The 20360-nt window shown below is 38.2% G+C and overlaps 4 protein-coding genes across 9 annotated transcripts; 3 read left to right on the top strand and 1 right to left on the bottom strand.

The window, feature by feature from the left end:
- Positions 1-2202: 2202 nt before the first annotated feature.
- On the bottom strand, positions 2203-6020 carry LOC103969535 (uncharacterized). 2 transcript variants are annotated; one of them, XM_065084999.1, is made up of 7 exons: positions 5869-6017; positions 5618-5754; positions 4892-4992; positions 4193-4278; positions 4030-4090; positions 3589-3675; positions 2203-2590 (listed from the first exon to the last, which is right to left on the bottom strand). In XM_065084999.1, exons 3-7 carry the CDS (start codon positions 4970-4972, stop codon positions 2498-2500), a joined length of 408 nt encoding a protein of 135 aa, XP_064941071.1. In that variant the 5' UTR covers positions 4973-4992; positions 5618-5754; positions 5869-6017; the 3' UTR covers positions 2203-2497. The 2 variants fall into 2 exon arrangements, with proteins under 2 accessions (XP_064941071.1, XP_064941072.1); XM_065085000.1 differs by lacking the exon at positions 5618-5754 and having other exon boundaries at positions 4892-4990; positions 5869-6020.
- Positions 6021-6643: 623 nt separating this feature from the next.
- On the top strand, positions 6644-9925 carry LOC103969534 (uncharacterized). 3 transcript variants are annotated; one of them, XM_009383090.3, is made up of 4 exons: positions 6644-6843; positions 8974-9386; positions 9460-9576; positions 9665-9925. In XM_009383090.3, exons 2-4 carry the CDS (start codon positions 9012-9014, stop codon positions 9740-9742), a joined length of 570 nt encoding a protein of 189 aa, XP_009381365.2. In that variant the 5' UTR covers positions 6644-6843; positions 8974-9011; the 3' UTR covers positions 9743-9925. The 3 variants fall into 3 exon arrangements, with proteins under 3 accessions (XP_009381365.2, XP_018674641.2, XP_064941070.1); XM_018819096.2 differs by lacking the exon at positions 6644-6843 and adding an exon at positions 6871-7512; XM_065084998.1 differs by lacking the exon at positions 6644-6843 and adding an exon at positions 7622-7754.
- A 138-nt stretch (positions 9926-10063) lies between these two features.
- On the top strand, positions 10064-15248 carry LOC103969533 (transcription factor GAMYB-like). 3 transcript variants are annotated; one of them, XM_018819116.2, is made up of 4 exons: positions 10064-10552; positions 11843-12218; positions 13423-14422; positions 14552-15248. In XM_018819116.2, exons 1-4 carry the CDS (start codon positions 10422-10424, stop codon positions 14863-14865), a joined length of 1821 nt encoding a protein of 606 aa, XP_018674661.2. In that variant the 5' UTR covers positions 10064-10421; the 3' UTR covers positions 14866-15248. The 3 variants fall into 3 exon arrangements, with proteins under 3 accessions (XP_018674661.2, XP_018674659.2, XP_009381364.2); XM_018819114.2 differs by having other exon boundaries at positions 14543-15248; XM_009383089.3 differs by lacking the exon at positions 10064-10552 and adding an exon at positions 10632-10977 and having other exon boundaries at positions 14543-15248.
- A 643-nt stretch (positions 15249-15891) lies between these two features.
- On the top strand, positions 15892-19951 carry LOC103969532 (uncharacterized). The gene is made up of 3 exons (XM_009383088.3): positions 15892-16027; positions 17250-19301; positions 19398-19951. The coding sequence occupies exons 2-3, from the start codon at positions 17333-17335 to the stop codon at positions 19712-19714; spliced, it is 2286 nt and encodes a 761-aa protein (XP_009381363.2). The 5' UTR covers positions 15892-16027; positions 17250-17332; the 3' UTR covers positions 19715-19951.
- The last annotated feature ends 409 nt before the right edge of the window (positions 19952-20360 follow it).

Below are 20360 nucleotides of genomic sequence, written 5' to 3'. Positions count from 1 at the left end.
TTATATTCAGTGCCTTAGGCTTCCGACACGGACATTTTGCTAATATCTGGCTTAAGCTCATGTACCTGAAATTACAGCAAAACTCAACCAATCACCATTGAGGTTGTGTATGGGTTAAGCATTTTTCATGAACCATTAAAGTTCAGTTCATAACTGATCCAGCCTGAAAATGATTCATCTTAAAGCCAACACAACCCTATCTTGACTCAACTCACCTGTGTTCCCAACCTCATTTCCCCCATAATAAAAGTGTTTTCTTTTCCTCTGTTTTTCTCCTGTTAATTGCCATACGTCCATTTTTTTCCTGCATGTGTGATTGTTTCAAAGTCAGTTTGCATTAATATTTATGCACAAGTTGTTGGCTTTACGTGATTTACTTGCTATCCTATTGCACCTTTGTTTTTGCAGTAAACCTCAATGAATTAATATAGTCTCCTTTGTAGTGTTTTCCTTGCTATTATTGTGCACCGCATCTTCATTATGGTTTGTTCATTTTACAAGTTGAACGAGGATTTGAGTTATTTATGTTAGAGTACAATTTGGTCTAGAATTTAAGTTTATGAAGAACATTGGAGGACTGTTAGTATACTACTATGTCAGAGTAGAAGTTGGACTCAAAATTGAGTTTATGAGATCTCATTCGAGGACTGGTTTTCTAAGAATGTGGTACTGTTATTCTCTTTTTTTGTATAGGACTAATTTTCTTTGTAGAGAACTGGCTTTTTTTGGTAGAGGACTGTTATGCTAATGGCTTGTGGTTGTATTATTATCATTGTCGTCGATGTCATATGTTGGAATCAATAGATACTTGGTCTAGTCAATGTGGACTATACATGTTATATTTCAGAACTTTATTTTTGGATATTTTCCATTGCGCATCCTGTTCTTATCAAGATCTGATGTATTGGTGTATATCTTGCCATATAGGTAACATGTATCTTAATATTCATGCTCTGTAGCTTGGGGGCAGTAGTAGAAGAGAGTGATGTATTTTCTTGTGTGCCAAGGAATTATTGGCTTCTGGCTATTTATTTGTTTCCGATCCAGTATTTGTTTGTGGAAGCTCTTCTTCCTGCTGCTTTCATTTTTAAACATACCGGAGTTTGTTCTTAGTTTCCTGTGCTGTTGCAGAGGGAACGACGCCGAAAGGAGCGTGAGGCTGCTTCTGAAAAGGTTTCTCAGACAACTTAGATGCTCTTGCCAGGTTCTTTGCTCCAATTCTCCTTAAAATAGTGATATCTTGAAACCCTAAATTGATTTTCCATCTTCTCAGTACTGGAAACGAACTTATGTAAGCTTCGAAGGGTGAACTCCTTTGAAGACGTGGTTTCTGTTGACACCATCATAGATGGCAATTTATGTAGTGGAGCAAACACTAGGTTATTAGCAAGGTCATTTAGTGACTATGTTGTTTGGAGATGCCATTAGGCTAAATATCGTACTTCCAAGAGAAAAATATTGTAGTTCCAATTTACTTTGCGGATGCTCCCCCCCCCCCCCCCCCCTCCCAAGTGGAACTCTGTGCTTTGTCAATAATGCCCTTTGATTGCTTTTACCTATTAACAGCCTATGTTGATCGATTCATGTTATCGTGAACTTTGTGTTATTTTCCTGTATTATATATATATATATATATATATATATATATATATATACACGAATGAATATGTGGGTATCATTCATATGTTTGTGCTATGGCTTGCATATTTCAGCACAAATATCACGTAACCTTTAATTCTTCCTTCAGCAGAGATACTAATAATAATAAATCATTACGGGAGGAACTTGACCTGCCAGAAATTATGATCGATGTTGTCCAACTGATGTATATGATGAATATAATATTCTTTTACCAAATTGGATGACATAAAATAATGTTCAAGGTCCTATAATGTGATTAGTCTTAACCGGTGTGTTCCCAAAAATCTACCAAAGGCTTCCATCTGGGTAATTAGAACCTTCAGAAAGCTTTCAGTCTAGCGAAAGCTGCCTCCGACATAACTTGAGTAATTAAAATCTTCAGAAAGACTTAACACATGTGCACATGTCAAGAAAGGAGTTAAGAGTTAAAACTCTCTTACGAAGTCGAGCAGATATTTATCGAATAAGAAAAAAAATCAGAGTCCTTCAGCATGAAACAAATTAGTTCGAAGTAAATAAGAAAAAAGAGAATAAAGTGTATGAAAGATAAGGCAGTGGAGAGGCAGCTAAAAAATGATATGATAAAACTGAGAATTAACCACCATGTTAGGTTTACTACACAAGCATTTCAGATGCATCAATCAGCAATTAGTCAGTGAAACAAATGGGTCAGTCATAGACGCTAGTGAGAAAATTACGTATCTAAAAACCGACACTTCTCCCCCATGTATTACACTTTCAGGAAAATAAAAAACAGAGGAGGCAAGAGAGAAAGAAACCCAATGGCACTGCTTCAAATGAACACAAGGATCGGATTTGAGAAGAGAAACTTCCCTTGATATGCGGTCCAGCATGTTCACAGATATTTTCTTGCAAGAGCTCGGACTTTGGTATCAAAATGTGATGATGTGATGCGCGACCCAGGTAAGTATAGGGGATTTAATAAAATCTGTTCATGCGAAGTAGAAAGACACGTGATTTAGCACTTTCTTCAATCATCAGTACTCTCAATTTTTTTTTTTATACAGGAAACAGAAATAAATACTCAGCATTGACCACTGGAGTTACTAACTGCAACATTGAAGCAGAAGGAACCAATATTAATGATAGCATGTTATAAAACCAGCAAGGTTGCCCACTGCTTTGACTAAACAGTTGATACCATTAAATCCAACATCAGTCTTACAAAAATAATAACAAAACCATAATGTCCAAACTATTTGGCTGGCTTCCACTACATGGATCCTTTCTTGCCATTGAGCTCTATATAAATACATATCTCTAGTTAAATTAAGAATAATTAAATTTTTTATTTATGATTTCTAGTAAAGTACTACTAATAATAATTGTTTTAGCTTTTCTAGCCTATAACATATATAACATCTATAGATGTTCTTAGCGCATCCTTGAACGATTTTTCTTCATTTCATCCTCTATTGAAGCTTACGAATGAAAATTTTCTATTATTCTTAATAACTACACACATCCACCAAAACAATCTCTCATTTCAGCCAGCCACAGAAACATCCGTCCTCGTATGCTATTTGTAAATCTCCCATACCTTGCTATGACAGTTATCTAATTTAGAAGTGTGATGATTCATGGTACTACAATATATCTGGTTACACAAGTATTAGTTAATACTACAAAGAGAGAGAATCTAACATGAATGATGCAGATTCCGCTGATGCTAGATTCTCTCTCTACATGAATGATTATTGCTAATGTCTCCATCAATATATATAAGATGCTTTCAGATTCCTAGGGGTGAAGAATTGTGACATTGTTGGGTTATGTATGCAATTTTACCAAAATGAAATTGTTTCTAAATATAACAAACTAGTCCCAAGTACCTTTGGCTTCATGCTCTATCCTAGGAAAGATGAATCTAAAAACAAGAACTCATGCAAAATATTCACTAACAAAGAAAACAAATAAAAATGTTACCTTTATGTAAAGCTCCTGAACCTCTTGGAAGAAACTCTTTATCCCATCCTCATTGCGGGAATCATGTAGCAACATAAATCTAGTGTGTATGAATTAGGTGTGTTAAGGAAACACAAAAGTGGCTATGATTTTGTTGTATGATAGAACTAATAGATCCTGTATGCGACAACAACACAATTTCATGAATCATGATTTTGCAGAATAGGTATTGACTTACAATTTTGATGTTTGACAATGCAAAAAATTATGTTATGTTCGTGATATCTGTGAATATTCATCTAGCAAGATAGTATTAACTTTGAAGTAAGAAATTTTATGCACTTTGCTGACCCATGAAATGAGGACGGATAAAGAAAATGGTAAAGCACAGTTAATGCACTTTAGAAGTCTTGATCAAATGTTAGTATGAATGTTTCGTCTAAAAACTGTTGTTAGGATATGACCAGCAGTAACATATACAGAGACCACAAGATCATTGAACTTGTCCACTGCCTTCAAGAACCTGCAGGAGCATGAGATGTGCAAAAAGTGCAGGTACATTATCGAAGGGAGTAATGATCAGTTCACATATACACCGAGCAACAGAAAAAATATTGAGTCTCACATAGCACTTGTTGTCCATGCAAGGTCTTCGACAATATCCAAGGCAGCATGTAAAATGAACTGGTGCTGCTGAGCAGCTTCTTCTTTCTGTCAAATAATAAGATAAGAACTTAGTCAACTTATGCAGTCACTTGAATTCCCAACAAGAACTATGAACAAAATTTATATTTATTTGTAGATTAAATTAGTACAAAAAATGCACAGAGCCTAGAGTTGAGACTACCATATGAAGCAACAAAGACATATCTCATACAATACATAGTGGCTATGAAGTCAATGTGTAGTGGACAGGTAGATTCATATCCAAAAAATGTGCCCAAAAAGACACGTATGAAAAAATTGAAACAAACATGCATAGCTCTTTGCATGCATATCTTATGTGCACACATCCGTATTCACACCAATCCCCACATTGCCTAAAGGCTATGACATCACGAGTAGTATTCACTACCAAAATACATCCATTTAAAAAAACTGGAACAAGCATGCATACCACTTATGTCAACATTCACATCAATCTCTATGCTACCCACAAAATTTCCATCACAAGTGATAAACCGTGAAACATTTAGAAGAGCAAGGATTGCTGCTTTGTCCGGTTCAGCTCATGCCAACCAGTAAGGATGTAATACTTTCATTGCAGACATCTTAAGTAAGATAAAGTAACCACCAAAAAATAACCCAAGTAAGCATGTAATACTTTCATTGCAGAGCCAACTTCAGCTTCATAAATTGGAATGTCATTTCTGCTGACAATAATGAAGCACGCTGTATTAGCCATCAAATATTATTCCCAGACCTGAAAGCAAAAACAATTCAGTATAAAACCTCTGTAATGACAAAGGTTCACTTCAACATTTTTTTCTTGATTCAAGTAGGAAATCTTGTTTACAATGAGTAAACGCAATTGTACATAGAAGTATGTTAAGGATAACCAAGAGAGCAGATCTTTCAGTAGCAAAACAATTCTGGATCGTAAATAGGAACTACATTAAGCACCAACAACAAAGCAAAAACACAAACTAAAGGCATCAAAACTGTGTCTAATGCTAAAAGAAACTTGAAGTTCAAACCAATTCAAAGGTGGGGAGGGATCAAGATCGGATTTTTTTGTTTTGGCTTATGTCAAAAGGATAATCGAATATCGTGCGAGTTGAGGGGAAGGATCGAAGGCGACAGAGAGTAACTTATCGGCGACATGAAGATAAAAGCGAAAGATCGAGAAAATGGCTGGCCTAATCGATCCGACGCCGATCTGACCATCTACAGTAAGGAACAACTTAAGCCGGAAGTGTGACATTTCATCCACGAAAACATGAAGAAATTCCAACAAAATCACGGGAAATAATTTCATCGAGAAAGCTAAATTCACATGCAACTTCGATCACAATCAAGAAAACATCGAGAAGAGATTGGCTCCATAACTCGGGTTACGGCCTCGTGAAGTCGGAGTCGAGCTGCACTTGCGAATCGCACTCTCGCCTGCCGCGGACACGACGAAAGAGGAAAGGGAAAGATCAAAAGAAGTAGCTGGTCTATTCGATCCGACGCCGATCTAACCGTCTACGGTCAGGAAAGATGTAAGTCGGGAGGATGCAATTTCAACCACCACAGTACGAAATAGAATGCAACTTCGATCACAATGAAGAAAACATCGGGACTAGATGCGCTCCATACCTCGGCCACCGGCCTCGAGCGATCGGAGATGAGCTGCACTTGGCGAATCGCACTCCCTCTGCCGCGGTGACTGATCCCCTGATCTCTCTCTCTCTCTCTCTCTCCCCGATCCCCCTTTCGACGATTGTCTAGGGATTCCGTGAGTCGGGCCGTGGCCGATGGGCTTACAGTTAAAGTCGATGGCCCAGATCCGTTATCGGGAACCAACGGATCCACTTCTAGGCGTCAAGAAACGGAAACGCGAAACGGGTCAGATCGGACCGCCGGCTCGGTCACATTTGGTTCGGTCGGAACCAGCAACTGATACGGCTCATTTCCAATTACGTTTATGCTATTCCTCGAAATAATGAAAATTATAAGCTATGTTGAATTATCTCGTTGGAATAATTTTATAACATGTAATTGAAATCTGGCTTTCATCACTTATTTTTATAATAAAATATATATAATTTAATGTACTAATACGAAGAATATTTTATATTAGTGGTGTCACAACACCGTGAATTACTAACACCGTGAATTCGCATCGTTAATCAATGTGCGAATCTTGAAGCAGCAGTCAAGTAGTTGGGATCAACGACGATGCTCGACGTAGAAGACGGGATCACAGAGATCCCGCTTTAAGTTTTGTGCAGACGAGAAGATGGAAGGAACCTCCAAAAGCATCCTTTCGTAACGGACGGTAGGGATGTACTTTCATCCGTAATCTCTGCCGTCGGATTCATCATGCGATGGGGAAAAACAAGAAAAATCGTCGGCTACCGAACTCCAACCTTTTGGGTAAGAAAGCGAGCGAGCGAGCGAGAGAGAGAAAGAGAAGCAAATCCACGAATAATTCCTCTGCTTATCCTCCTACTTTCGTCAGCTGGAATCATCTCTCGCTCCGACGTTGGGTCAGAAAGAAGCAAAGGCGGTGCGCTCCGTCCTCTCGTTTCGGGCTTTGGCTTGAAGACAAGAGAGGAAGAATTCCGTAAGGTGAACTCGCTTCCGTTTGTTCTCTTCCCGCCTCTAATTTCTAGTGCCACACAGATGCTTTCTTGTTGGCTTTGGGGACATCCATTGGTTCGTGACGAATGGCTTCGTGGTTTTCTTGTGGATCTAAACTAGATGAGAAAGTTCCCTTGATAGCTGTGGATGGGATATTTGGTGCACACCTTCTTAATGAAATAATGCTAATAAGGATTATAGGCAGGTATCTTATAAGGATTGTATTCTAGCAAGCTTATTGTGGGTACCTAGCTCCTTACATCTCTTAACAGGTTGGATGTTAAGTGCATGTGCCTGTTTAGTTGGGAGGAATGGCTTTGGTTACCAGGTTGATGTTGGTTAAGGATGGCAAAGGCTTGGGTTTCTTATCGATCCATATAGACCAGATTCAAGAACCCTTTAATTGGGTTTGAGATGGGTTTGGGTAGAACAATAGGTGTCCGAGTCGGCTTTGGTTCATGTTTGATACCCGATAGTCGGGTTCCTATAACATGAGGTAGGGATGGTAGTGGGTAGGTTTGGGTATCTAGGTTAATCCTATTGATTCGGGTAGTGAAGTAGCTACTTGGGCGAGGATTTGGGTAAAATTCATGAGCATCGAACTCGCCGTTATCACTAATGTTGGTCCAAGTTAGCTGCTTATTTGGAGCATTTGAGGTTACCTTTAATTTTATCTGAATATCTCTTGCTGGCTCACAGTTACCTTTTATTTATTACGTGTTTTATCTAATATGTTGAGGAAAATGGTTAAAGTATGTACTAATTGTACCATCTTTTGTTGTAGGTTAATGCCAACCTTTGTGCTCAATTACAATTCATTGGAAATGTGTTCCTAATGTTTATACATTAGTCACTCAGAACCTATGTCGATTTCTTCAATTAAATTACATATCAATCAGGTAGCACATAAGAAGAGTGATTTAATTGTCATAAGTTGTTATGTAGCTTTGATGAACTTGGTCTTCTAGTGATCCTGTTCCTAGTGTCTGTACTCCATATGCGACGTCAAAGGCTTCATACAACTCTAGGATAAATCTGCCAGAACTGTCGGAAGAGCTAAATGTTTATTTGAAAACATAAACTATTGTGAGCTTAAAGGAAATAACATTATTACAACTTCGCATCATATTTTTTGTAAAGGCAATAATGAGCTAAAATATCAAGGAGTTATGGAACAGATTAAAAGCATGATATTAATAAGTTTTAATAATTAATATTATGCACAGTTATCATGATTTTATATATGTATCGAAACTATTCTTCATGACTTTTGTCAATTACCTTTAGATCTATATACCCAGTATTGCAGCTGATGTGAAAAGTATAAATGAATTTAATAGCAGTGCTGTCTTTTTACTACAAATTGCAGTATGACACTATAACAATTATTGGGCACTCGCTATATTCCAATAAGATTTTTTGGTTCATGAACAAGAAGAATTTTGAAAGTAACTACCAGATGTGGGTAAAAGGAGCAACAAATAATGGCATTACTGACTCTTTCATCTTTTACACTAATTAGAACTTCGAACTTACAGATGTGCAAAAGAAACTGGTTGAATGCCTCTCAGATGAAACTAGGTTTGGCGCAAGGAGTTTCTTAGAGGATGTCCATACTAAGCCCTGCTCCAAACAGAGTTCTTGAAGGACAAAGAGTATTTAATGGTTGACGACTTGGAGTAATTCACCACTCCGACCAGATATGGGCATGCTACCATACTCGTATCATTTAGTTAGTGCAGACCAGTGTTTTGTAGGTAGCACAACTGAATACAATAATGCAACTTAATAGTGATCTTTGTTAGCCTAAATAGACTTGTGACATTTAATCTGCACACATTCTATAGGGCAACCATTGTTTCCAGTTGGACTATAAAAAATTAAAGGTGCATTTACTATATATGACAATATAACAATGGCTCACTTTGCTGTAAATTTGCATCCATGAATCTACTTCAAATCATTGAATTGATGTGTATGAGTTTGCATTAGTGCCTATGACTTGGTTTTGTTTTTCAGCACCATGCTATTTAGATATCTAAATTTTTGCAGCCTAGAATGAAGGATATAACTACTGGTCTTTGTATCTCTATGTAATTTTCAACCTTTGATCTCCAGATCGAAACTGTCCAAGTCAAAGCTGCAGTAAAGCATTGATGGCTGCCACTGCCATGTCTTTGTGCTTTTCTAATCGTCCTCCTTGGATGATGCAAATGGCCGTAAAGAATCATGGAATAAAGCCAGTCATTCAGCACAGATCTTTATCTCGATCTATTATCCACAGAAGAAGCCGACACCATGTTGGTCGGCGTTCAGGCTTATCATCCCATAGGTTTGCTGTGTTTGCAACCACTGAAGGCTCAGCAAAATCAAACAAGTCAGATGAACAGATTCCCTCTTGGGCTAGACCTGATTCCGATGAACCTCCACCTTGGGCTCGTGATGAGGGCGACAAAAGCACTTCTCAGTCATCAGTCAAGATCCCTTTTTTTGTGTATTTACTTGCATCGGCCATAACAGCAATAGCAGCGGTACTTTTCCGACCCTTTTCTTCTCCTTATATTCTTAGTCATCCTGTTTCTAAACCAGTGATTTCCATTACAGATTGGTTCGGTGTTTGAGTACGTAAACCAGAAGCCTGTTTTTGGGGTCCTACAATCAGACAGTGTCTTCTATGCACCATTGCTTGGTTTCTTTGTTTTTACTGGAATACCTACCTCGGTAAGCTGTTGTTGTTCTTGAATTCACCTTTAGTTTTCTCCATTTATTTGATATTTTTGTTTACATAGAAATATGCTTTGGCTTCCAGGCATTTTTGTGGTTTAAATCTGTGGAAGCTGCAAACAAAGAATCTGAGGAGCAAGACAGGAGAGATGGATATCTCTAAAAGTCAACAGCATTACATGCATTTCCTATCACCTGTTGCAATATTGTTCATAAAACCAGAGTACATACGAATTTCCTTTTTCTTTTTTTTTTGCTTTGTCATATTGATCAATGATGCATGTTCGTATTGGGTGGAAAGTATAAGAGATGATGAGTTAACTGTGGCATTTTATGATTTTTTTCACTGAAATCGCAGCTATCAATCATCTGGTTGGTGGAAACTATTTAACTGAAATATTTACCTATCTTTGATTGTGAGCTTGGAATGTGTTATTTGTCTCTAATCCTTTCTTTCTATTTGATTCTGTTTCCTATTTCTCTCATCTTTTGTTTTCTTTTCCTATCCTTTTCTTTTCTTCCATGGGTTGGTTTTCTGTATCTCCTCCATTGAAGATGCTTCTCTTCCTTCATCCTCATAGTGGTTTATGTTTGTTTTGCATGTCTTCCTTGTGCCTGATTAATTAGGTGAGTTTATCCGGATATCCTCGTAGTAAGTTTATATTGTATAATTCTTAGGCAGGTGAATATATGTCTACAACCAAATGCGGGCGTGCACATATGATTATTAGTGTTCTAAGATTGCTGTTTTAAATTAGGTTTTCATATGCTCCTTAATCTGTGTTTTAAGATGTTAGGCGACGCATATCAGACTCCTTGCATCGGTGTAATCCCCTCGGTAGATGATTCGTCCAGGCTTCGACCGTTGGTTGATGCAACCCGCATCGGTCTGCGCCTTGAGCCGACGTGTCAGAGCAAGGAATCATCGTCGTTCTGTAAGAATCCTGATCGCTGTCGTCAACATGATTTGGAGGTAAATAAAACTCATCTCGCAATGTACTATAATAATATCAGTGCCGATGGTCAACGTCAACATCAACATCAATCAGCATCCCTCTCGTTCTGATGCCATCGACTTCACTGTGTCGAGGCATCCATTTACGCAGTATCGGATCGGATCTGGAGTTGGATATCGGGTTGGGATGGGATGGGGCGTTAGTTACATGCCCGCATCCGCAATTGGCAGAGAGAAGTTTGAGAGGGAAAAATATTAAATATTTAAGAAAATTAAAATAGGAAAAACCTATACCGATCCCTCTCTTTCACCTCCCTCTCCCCCCGGTCCTCCGCGCGGAGCTTGATTGGCTGATACTCCGATCTTCTCTGGCTGTCTCACCATATCTCCTCCGCGTTCCTTGCTCGGTCACCGCGCCAATTCCTGCACGCTCTTCGAATTAGGTTCAGAAGATTCGAATTTTGATTTCCTTTTTTTTCCGCTAATTTTAATCATCTTTTATTGCTTGATCTTCTTGGTTGCCCTAAAAGTATGAGCTTCGAGCCCCGTCACTCGTGCTGCTTAGGAGGGGTCTTACCTTCGTCCGGTAGCAGGGGTTTGGTCCGTCAATTCAGTCGCGTCATCGAGTTCTGCGATCCTGTTCTAAAGGATCCGAGCTCTTTGTTACCGAGAGGGGCTTCTGTAACCTGGTGATTCCTGGAGCACAATGTAGAATGGAATGGGTTCGTTTGGGGATCTGTACCTTCTAGTTTAGGATGGGAAGTAGGACCTTTCGAGTGCTTATAGTATCTTGCAGCTCAGCTTGGAATAGCTTATGGATGTATTAGGCTTCTTACTATTTTTAACTTATAAGCTGTCATCCGAAGATTTTTTCATCTTCATACGTTTCCTCAGTTTCAGTCTAATTGTTTTTTAGATCTCCTCCATTTATCTTCATCATCACTACCAGATTTCGAGTTATCATTTGATTAGACTTTGTCATTCTCTTCTTGAATTCTTGTTGTGTCTTTAAGTTTCTAGGTTGACATGGTCTCCAGCATATACTTAAAGACTTGTGGATCTATCAGATATATGTCTGGTTTTTCTCATTCTGACTGACATACGTATTTGGAAACCCGAAAAACTCATTGCTGCTGTATCATTTTGTTACCTTTTGTAGTTCAGTATTATAAAGATTTTCAGGTTGACTCTTTTTGTGGTTTTGACCAGATTCTTGCTTTTTGTTATATCATCAGACACTTTATCTTGTTGTTATGTGTTTCTTTTCTGAAATTGTGTTGGATACTGAAGGTTTTGTTATGGATCTAGGTCTTGGGAAATGAATCATTTGTCAACTAAGAGTGATATGGAAATGATTCCAGAAGACCACATGGACATGCCTTCAGTGGATGAAGGTAGGAGAGGGAAATCAGTGAGTAAGGATGGTCAGGTTTTGAAGAAGGGACCTTGGACATCTGCGGAGGATGCACTTTTGGTTGAATATGTTAAAGAGCATGGGGAGGGAAATTGGAATGCAGTTCAGAAAAACTCAGGGCTGTCTCGATGTGGTAAAAGCTGTCGTCTGCGATGGGCTAATCATCTCAGGCCAAATCTAAAGAAAGGTGCCTTTACGCCAGAAGAGGAGCAACTGATCATTAAACTTCATGCTAAGATGGGCAACAAATGGGCTCAGATGGCAACACAAGTGAGTTTTCTTCAGATTATTTAATATACTTAATTGGTAATGTTCTCTCATATATTCCTTTTGTCTTTCTTGTTGTTGTTTGGCTTCTGCTCTGGCTGGAGAGCTTGTTGTTTAATCCCATAGTATCAATGAGTTCCTTTTTCTTTAATTTTTGACTTGGGCACCATATTTCATATAATGAACTATAATTGTAATAAAAAAATGTTAGATATAGCATCTTATTATGATCACTAATGTTTTGTTCACTTTGTACTCAAAGCTACTGGACTTCTGATTTTGGTCAGAAGTTTCAAGAAGAAAGTAGAAAATTGCCTTAATCAAAGCATTTTTTTGGTTTTAATCGAGACTTAATATCTTTATTTATTTTTCTTCTTTTTTCCTTTTTTATCCCTAATGGGATAAGCTTGCTGCCGTGCTGTTTTTACCAGAAAAGAGAAAAAAAAAATAATTAAGCTTTTATTGAGATCTTGCCTCCATCTCATGCTTATTGACCAGTATGTACTGTGCCATAATGTGGTTGGCATAGTAAATTTTATGTATATGTAACGTGTTCATGGACTTTGGTAATACATAAATTTGTTGACTTGCCCTGGGACTATATATGTAGGCATTTTAAGTATGGATTAATAAATTAGAAGGACGATGTTCAGCAATCAATTAGAATGATAACCATGGAAATATAATTTAGGAATGCATCTAGTATCATGCATTTGCTACAGGAATAACTCAAGGGGGAAATTTTATGGAATATTATGGAGGTTGTTATCATATTGTGCAGCATCATACATTTACTATAATATATAAAAAAAGTGAAAAAAGAGTTTATAGTATGTCACAGGGATTGTTTATCATATTTTGTGATTGCTGTTCTTGTCTACTGCCAAATGAATATGAAATTACGTGAGATCAATTTTATTGGTTCAGCTTGATGTTATGTCTACAAGTTTTTAGTTGGACTTGAAAGTTACACTAGGTTTCCTAACCACATCATCAGTTTTTTCCAAAGGGGAGTTGATAACAGTATACCTCCTCCATGCATGTGCTGTCTGCTCGTTCATATTGAAGATTGAGCGCATATGATACTTTGATTTGGCACATTCTTTTTGTAGTTTTTTCGGTATATCTTGATTCCATGTACTTTTCATTGGAAGAATTTGATGGAGCATTTTAATGATTCTATTACTTGTTCCAACATTTTCTGCAGTTACCTGGCCGCACCGATAATGAGATTAAGAACTTTTGGAACACACGAATAAAGAGACTCCAGCGTGCTGGTTTACCCCTGTATCCTCCTAATGTTTGTTGTCAAGCTTCAGATGGAGATCAGCAAACTCAAATTGTCAGCTCTGTAACCCAACACCAGAATGACATCTTGCAGGGAAACAACTTCAATTTTCCTGATATTGTATTTGAGAACTTCGACCCTGATCATGGGGATTTATCTTATACCTCCTCATTTCCAGATATCTCAATGAGTCGCATGTGTCAAGGGTTTGAATCCCAAGACCATGGGTACACGAATATGTTGAATAATGTTGAACAGCTTCGAGACTCCGAAACCATAAATGTTGGCTACTATAGCACTTTCTACAGTGGGCTTCCCTCAGTATCTCAATTTCCATTTGAGCCATCTGGAAAGATACAGTTAGCATTTGGCTTAGATAATCCATATGATCCTGATGCCAACATCAAGAACCTGGCAACTTTTGGAGGTGAAATTTCTCTCAGCCATGCCTTATCAAATGGCAATTTCTCTGCTTCTAGGCCCCTTTCCGGAGCTTGGAAGTTGGAGCTCCCTTCACTCCAACATGCAGAAATTGATGACAGTAGCTGGACTGCATACCATTCCACACCACGTCTTGAGGCAGTTGATACATATGTTGAATCCTCTCCAACAGCTGTCTCATTGCAATCTGAATGCATTTCACCAAGGAGCAGCGGTTTACTAGAGGTGATGCTTCATGAGGCACAGGCACTAAGCAACTCAAAGAGACATTCATCTCAGAAGAGCTCGAGTTCTTCTGCTATCACACATAATGAAATGTTGGAAAGTTCAGGCCTTAACTTCTTTGATATCGGGTGGGAAGATTGCAATGACCCAATTTCTCCCTTGGGCTGTTCTGCTGCTTCTATCTTCAATGAGTTCATGCCTCCCATCAGTGGCAGTTCAATTCATGAGTTTCTACCTTCCGAGTCTACAACCGGTGCATTTTAAATTCTAATGCTTTTTCCTTTTTTTCTTGTTTTTGCTTCTTGTACGACTTTCTGCTTTAGTTTTTCTGTTTTCCATAAATTGATCTCAAGTAAAAGTTTCACATGGGCAGTTTCTGCAGGTTCACTAAATATCATGGCTGTTGCTGAACAAATTTCAATCCCTAATGTGGAGGAGAAACACGTCTTATCTCAAACAGATTTCCCTGAACCTGAAGCTGTACTGGGATCAGGTTGGCTTGAGGAAAGTTCTCAAGCTGGAAAAGATTGTTTTGTTTCGAATGATGCAATAGCAACACCCTTGGATCAAGACTTTTGCAAAGATACCAAGATGGTGCCTGCTGGGGCATCATCTAATCCTCTGCAAGGATTTGGGCTTGAATCTTATCCATGGAATAAGATGCCTGATGCGTGTCAAATGCCCGAGCTTCCTTGACCTTGATAGTGGGACTCCAAAATTCTGCTTACCATTGGTCACAGGTATGAAGTTTTCCTGAGAAATGGTCATGGAGGACTTCATCTTGTTGGCTCATATGATCATTGTTAATGCTTCTTTCAGATTGATCATGACAGGTCGTGTGTTTTCTTGTGAAAATTGTTGCTGCAAGTAGGCTTTTCTTATCGTGTAATAAACACACGGGCCTGTTCAGCATGAGTGCTATCTGTCACGTTTCTCCTTAGAACAGTTATTAGTACTGTGGATTGTAGTTTCTTCACGGGTTGGTTTTACTGTCATGTAGCATTTGTAATTGCATGAATGATTCTGTGGATTCTTTAGAATCATTTTGTTGAAGAAGAGAATTGTGGTTCTCATGCTTTCTTTGTTATCTATAGTTCTTGCAGTGAGTGCAATCAAAACAAGAACAGCATACATCAACTATCTCCTGCTATTTATTTGCAATCAAAACTCTATTGTATGCCATTTAAGATCTTCCGACATCAAAGTTTAAGAATGGATATGCTAAGCAATTTAGATTGGGGATAGAAATCTAAGAGAATTCATCTAGAAAAATTAATTCCTCTAGAAATTCATAGATTTAGTCCTAAATTCTCAAAATTATCAGATTATTCGACTAAAATTCGATCTAGAAAAGATAGAAAATGCTTAAATAATCGGGCTAATGTCCTAATTATTTAGATTTAGTTCTGGCAGTATAACGTGACTTAATTTAATGCGATGTACCAATTGACCAAAGTCAACCATGATTAGTGGCTACCGAAACCCATCAATCCGACTCGACCGGATAGAATTTACCCGAACCATCGAGTCCACCGGTCAAAATCGGGCTGGATTCGGTTCAAGCACAGTTGCCAACTTCCTTCTTTCTGGTTTCCTCAGAAGAAGCCCGGGTTAGGAGATGACTTAGACCAATGACGTAGCGCCACGTGGTTGGTAACTGGGCCTAGCAAGCTCTTCTCGTTCTCCCAACCCCTATTTGAATTGGCGACCCAATTGGACGTGCTCCGTTTCCGATAGGTTTGAGGAGCTCCTCTCTCTCTCTCTCTCTCTCTCTCTCTCTCGCATTCAATTGAATTCCATTGTTTGGAGAAGATCTTATCTCCGAACCGACGGAGGTGCAGAATCTACCGCCATAAATGTAGGTCATCTTCTTCCTGGGATTTATGTTGTGTTCTTGGACGACTTCTTTGGAACGCAATCCATTATTCTTTGATCCATGTTGGTAAATGATATGATTTTTGGTAGATTAGAGGTCTATTTGCTTTAGTACATGGTATTGCGTTGAGAGATGTGTGCACCGATTTTCGCTGCTGCCACTCGTACAGTTTCTATCGATTTTGATCGATAATAATGGAGATGATGCATCTCTCTCTCTATGTTAAGAATCGCAAATTTGACAATTTTCCGTAGATGAGGGATATGATTTAGAGCAATCGTCTGTATTCTTCTTTTATATGGATTTTGTCTTCAAGTATGAGACAAAACATTGGATGTTAGAGAGCAAAAGATGAGACATTTTTCCATGCCTGATCTCATGGTATGATAAATATTTTTTTCCTGCATATTCTTTTCACATTTTTCAGGTTTGAGGAGTGAATATATAAGGGATAACTTTGTAGAGGGATCTGCAACATATTGAGATATTAGATTCTCTTGCCTACATGGAAAAACTTATGCTTTTTTCTTGGAAATCATATTATTTTCTTGAAAAAAAAGTTAATGATCCTGTTTTCATGTGACACTTTTTTTGCATTGCTTTCGATCATTGCAATTCTCTTGATGTTGGACCACCCAATTGGAGTCTTGGATGAAACTACAATCGCCTCATAACTATGGTATTATATATCTTCATAAACTTTAGCCAGTATATAATGGTTCTCGCAGTTTCTTTCTTGATTATTTGACTAAGTAGGAGTTCAAAGGAAATGGTCTCAACCTGACACTACATATATAGCGAGAGAAGTAAATATTGGTATTCTTCGTTTGGTGTTTATATTCTCTGACTTGTTCATGAGAAATGTTCAGACGTGTGGATTTTAAGATTATTTGCATATTTATTTGAGACTAAGTTGGTATATTTAGATCCAAAAATGAAGAAAGGAAAAGCAAAGTATCTTAAAGTTTTTAGTGAATTGATGCACGGCTTCATCCACTGATTTGTAAATTAGGTTTTGTTGAACCATGACTTCAAAAAATGAAGGCAAAAAAAAAAATAGTATGTATTGTATCATTTAAATTTATCTTCTCTGTAGCCATTATGAATCTTTGTTTTCTCAGCTAAGAAGATTTTACAACTGGAATTCCTTTGCTAGTTCAAAGTTAGTGCCATATTCACTTTTCTTTCCTTTTTTTGCCTACAGATTCCTAAGAGGAGAAACAATAGAGAAAAAAGATCTTAGTGATTGAGGCTGTGGTCATAGTACTGAGTAAAGAAACAGTTCTAATGTGGTCGAGGAAAAGAAGATGGATAACTGCTTGTTATCATCCGTACTCTGTTGGTGTAGTTGCCCTCTTGTTTATAGTGTACAAGTTTTTTCCTTCACTGTTTGGTCTTCTTGTAAATTCTTCCCCGGTCATTGTTTGCACAAGTCTTCTTCTTGGAATCCTTCTGGGTCTTGCCAGACCGAATGTTTCTGAGAATGAAGAAGATAATAAGTTAATTGATGCAAGTTCATCTCTGAAGAATGAGTCAGTTGCAAATGATCTTGTGGCCAAGAATGAGGAAAAGTTCAAAGTCAGATCTCGTGTAGGGAGTAAAGGAGCAACTAAGAGAATGACAGTAAAGACAATTGTTTTGGGTGGTAGCAAGCTTAATGAGCTGGATCAAACAGATGCTACTTCTGTTTATTCAGTTGAGGAAGATAATAACTTGATCGAAGATAAACATGCTGCAAGAAGGCTGGTTGAAGATTTGATAGAAGCCAGTGAAGGTATTGGTTGTGCTGAAAAGATCACTACAGTTCTTGGTGTGAATGCTGATGAAACTAAATTGGACCGATGTCATGACTCTTGTTTGGATTCTTCTTGGCATCACATCAATCACAAGGATGCTTCTTCCGATTCTGAATCTGATGGAACAGATATCTCTAATTCTTCTGTGGCAAATGCTGTACCGATTCTTGATGAGCTCGACCCGCTCGTTTCAAAGGACAATTCTGAAGATGATTCTGTAGCATTCTCACAGAACCATGTCTCAGATGATGGTAGCACAGAGGATGAAGCTGAAAACCAAGATGACGAAGATGATGAAGAGTTACAAGAGGAGAAAGATGACGGAAACAAAGTCGTTGTAACATGGACTGCTGATGATCAGAAGAATCTCATGGATCTCGGCAAGTCTGAACTCGAAAGGAATCGCTGGCTGGAGAACTTAATAGCTAAACGAGAAGCAAAGAAGGCAACAGAGAAGAACTTAATAGATTTGGATGATAACATGGAGGAGACATCACAGGCTTATGCTCAACTTCCATCTGTTAGTGCACCAAGAAGGAATCCGTTTGATCTTCCCTATGATTCGGATGAATCAATTCCTGGTTCAGCTCCTTCAGTACTCTTACCGAGGCAAAATCCATTTGATCTTTCTTATGAGCAGATATATGATGAGGAGAACTCAAACCATGAGTTTGTTGCAGTTCCACAGCGTGATATGTTTATCAGAAGGCATGAGAGCTTCTCAGTTGGTCCTTCATTTTTCAGTGATTTTAAGGTTGAGAAGCGTGCTTCCCGGTTCAAGGCTTATTTTGGTGCAGAAAAGAATGAGCCTCAGGAGACAACTTATGCTGGTCTGCACAGAGAATCAAGTGGAAGTAGTGATTCAAAACTGAGTTCTACTTCAGAATCTGATGCAGTTTCTTCAGTCATTGATCAGGAACATCAGAAAGACTTGCTTCTAGGGAGTGGGTCTTCTACTAAACATGAAACAATTCCTATTGAACAAAACAGCCAATCCTTAGAGGATGTTAAGTCAGTGGATGTTCAACAAGTAGAGAGTCAGATAAACATAATTAATGATCACGCAACTCATCCGAGTGACAGCATGCTCATGGAAGAAACTCATCAAGCCAATGAAAGCTTTGGAACAACCAATGATGACACCAGCAGAGACTTGGTACTGAATTTGGCCGATTCTTTTGCTGAGAGGGTTGAAGTGATCGATGAAGAGTATGAGTCGAGTTCCTCTACTCCATCAGAAGCAGAAAATAATAGTCCTGACCTGGAACAAACGAGTGATGGTTCCTCAAAAGGCTCAACTGCTTCCTCGAAGACCATTGTAGCAGACTCCGATGTTGTGAATGTGGAAACAGATCATGTTCATGACAGCCATATTGTGGAACCTGTTTATGATTCCAGCCCAACAGCAACTGAAAGATCACATTCGAATTCGGCACTTGATGAAGCTTTCTGTATTGCTGGTAAGAAACTCTGTTGAACTTTTGTGCCATTGTAGTTCTAAATCATTTCAATGGCATTCATATTTCATAGCCTCAATGAAGCATCATCTTATGCAGATAAAGGAGGTTCACCTTCAAGTGCAGCAGCTGAAAGAATTATTTCATCTGGTGGAGGAACAGAAGAAAGCTTGACATCCACCCAGGGGACTCTCTGGGTTGTACCTCCAAGCCTAGCATTTGTAGACCAGAATGAATCAGTATCAAGGGAGATATCAATAATCAAGGAGCTTGATGTCATTGGAGATGAGTTGTCTAAAGTTCATGAAGATTTTGGTGGCCCGATTTTGCCTGTTTTACCAGATCCAGCAGCTAGGCAGAGCATGCTTGGCTCAAATTTGTCATCGGTGGAGATTGAAACAAGTGAAGATAGATAAAACCAACAGAGAACATCGATGGACATTGTTCAACTTTATGCTATGGTCATTGTAGCATTCTCCTCAAACCAATACGTACACAGAAAATTACAACAAACATCTGAGTGATCATCTCAGCAGTCATTTATCCAATAGCAAAACTAAAATTGTAAGTTTATATCAAAGTTCCTGCTTGCTGAATTTATCAATGAAAATGCTAATAAATTGAAGCTTTTTAGGTGGCTATTTGCATCTGAATACTAAGGTTTATTATACGAGAATTTTTGTGATGTAATTAGCAAGATTGGTTTAACTTTTGCTTTTAGAAACATGTTCTTGCCTTTTCTAAACTTGTCCACTTAAATTATAGGGGAAATTGCATATAGATTTCTACAAAAATTTGGAACTGTGTATTTGTTCCTTCAAATTTTGTGTGCTCATATATAAAAATATATATGATGAGGTCAATTTTATTGTGAATTGTAAGAGGCTAAGCTGCCACTTGGAATCGACCAAACTCATAAGCTGTCTGATGATGTGGCAGCAACCAAGTGGATGAGATGGTCCCAAGGTGAAAATAATATTTGAATTTTTTAATTAAGAATCACAATAAAATAAAAGATCATGTATATATGCTTAGAAAATGTGAAGATACACAAATGATTGA

The sequence above is a fragment of the Musa acuminata genome, chromosome BXJ1-10 (assembly GCF_036884655.1).
Source record: "Musa acuminata AAA Group cultivar baxijiao chromosome BXJ1-10, Cavendish_Baxijiao_AAA, whole genome shotgun sequence".
In the NCBI taxonomy this organism is placed as follows: domain Eukaryota; kingdom Viridiplantae; phylum Streptophyta; class Magnoliopsida; order Zingiberales; family Musaceae; genus Musa; species Musa acuminata.
This window is presented reverse-complemented; position numbering and strand designations above follow the sequence as displayed.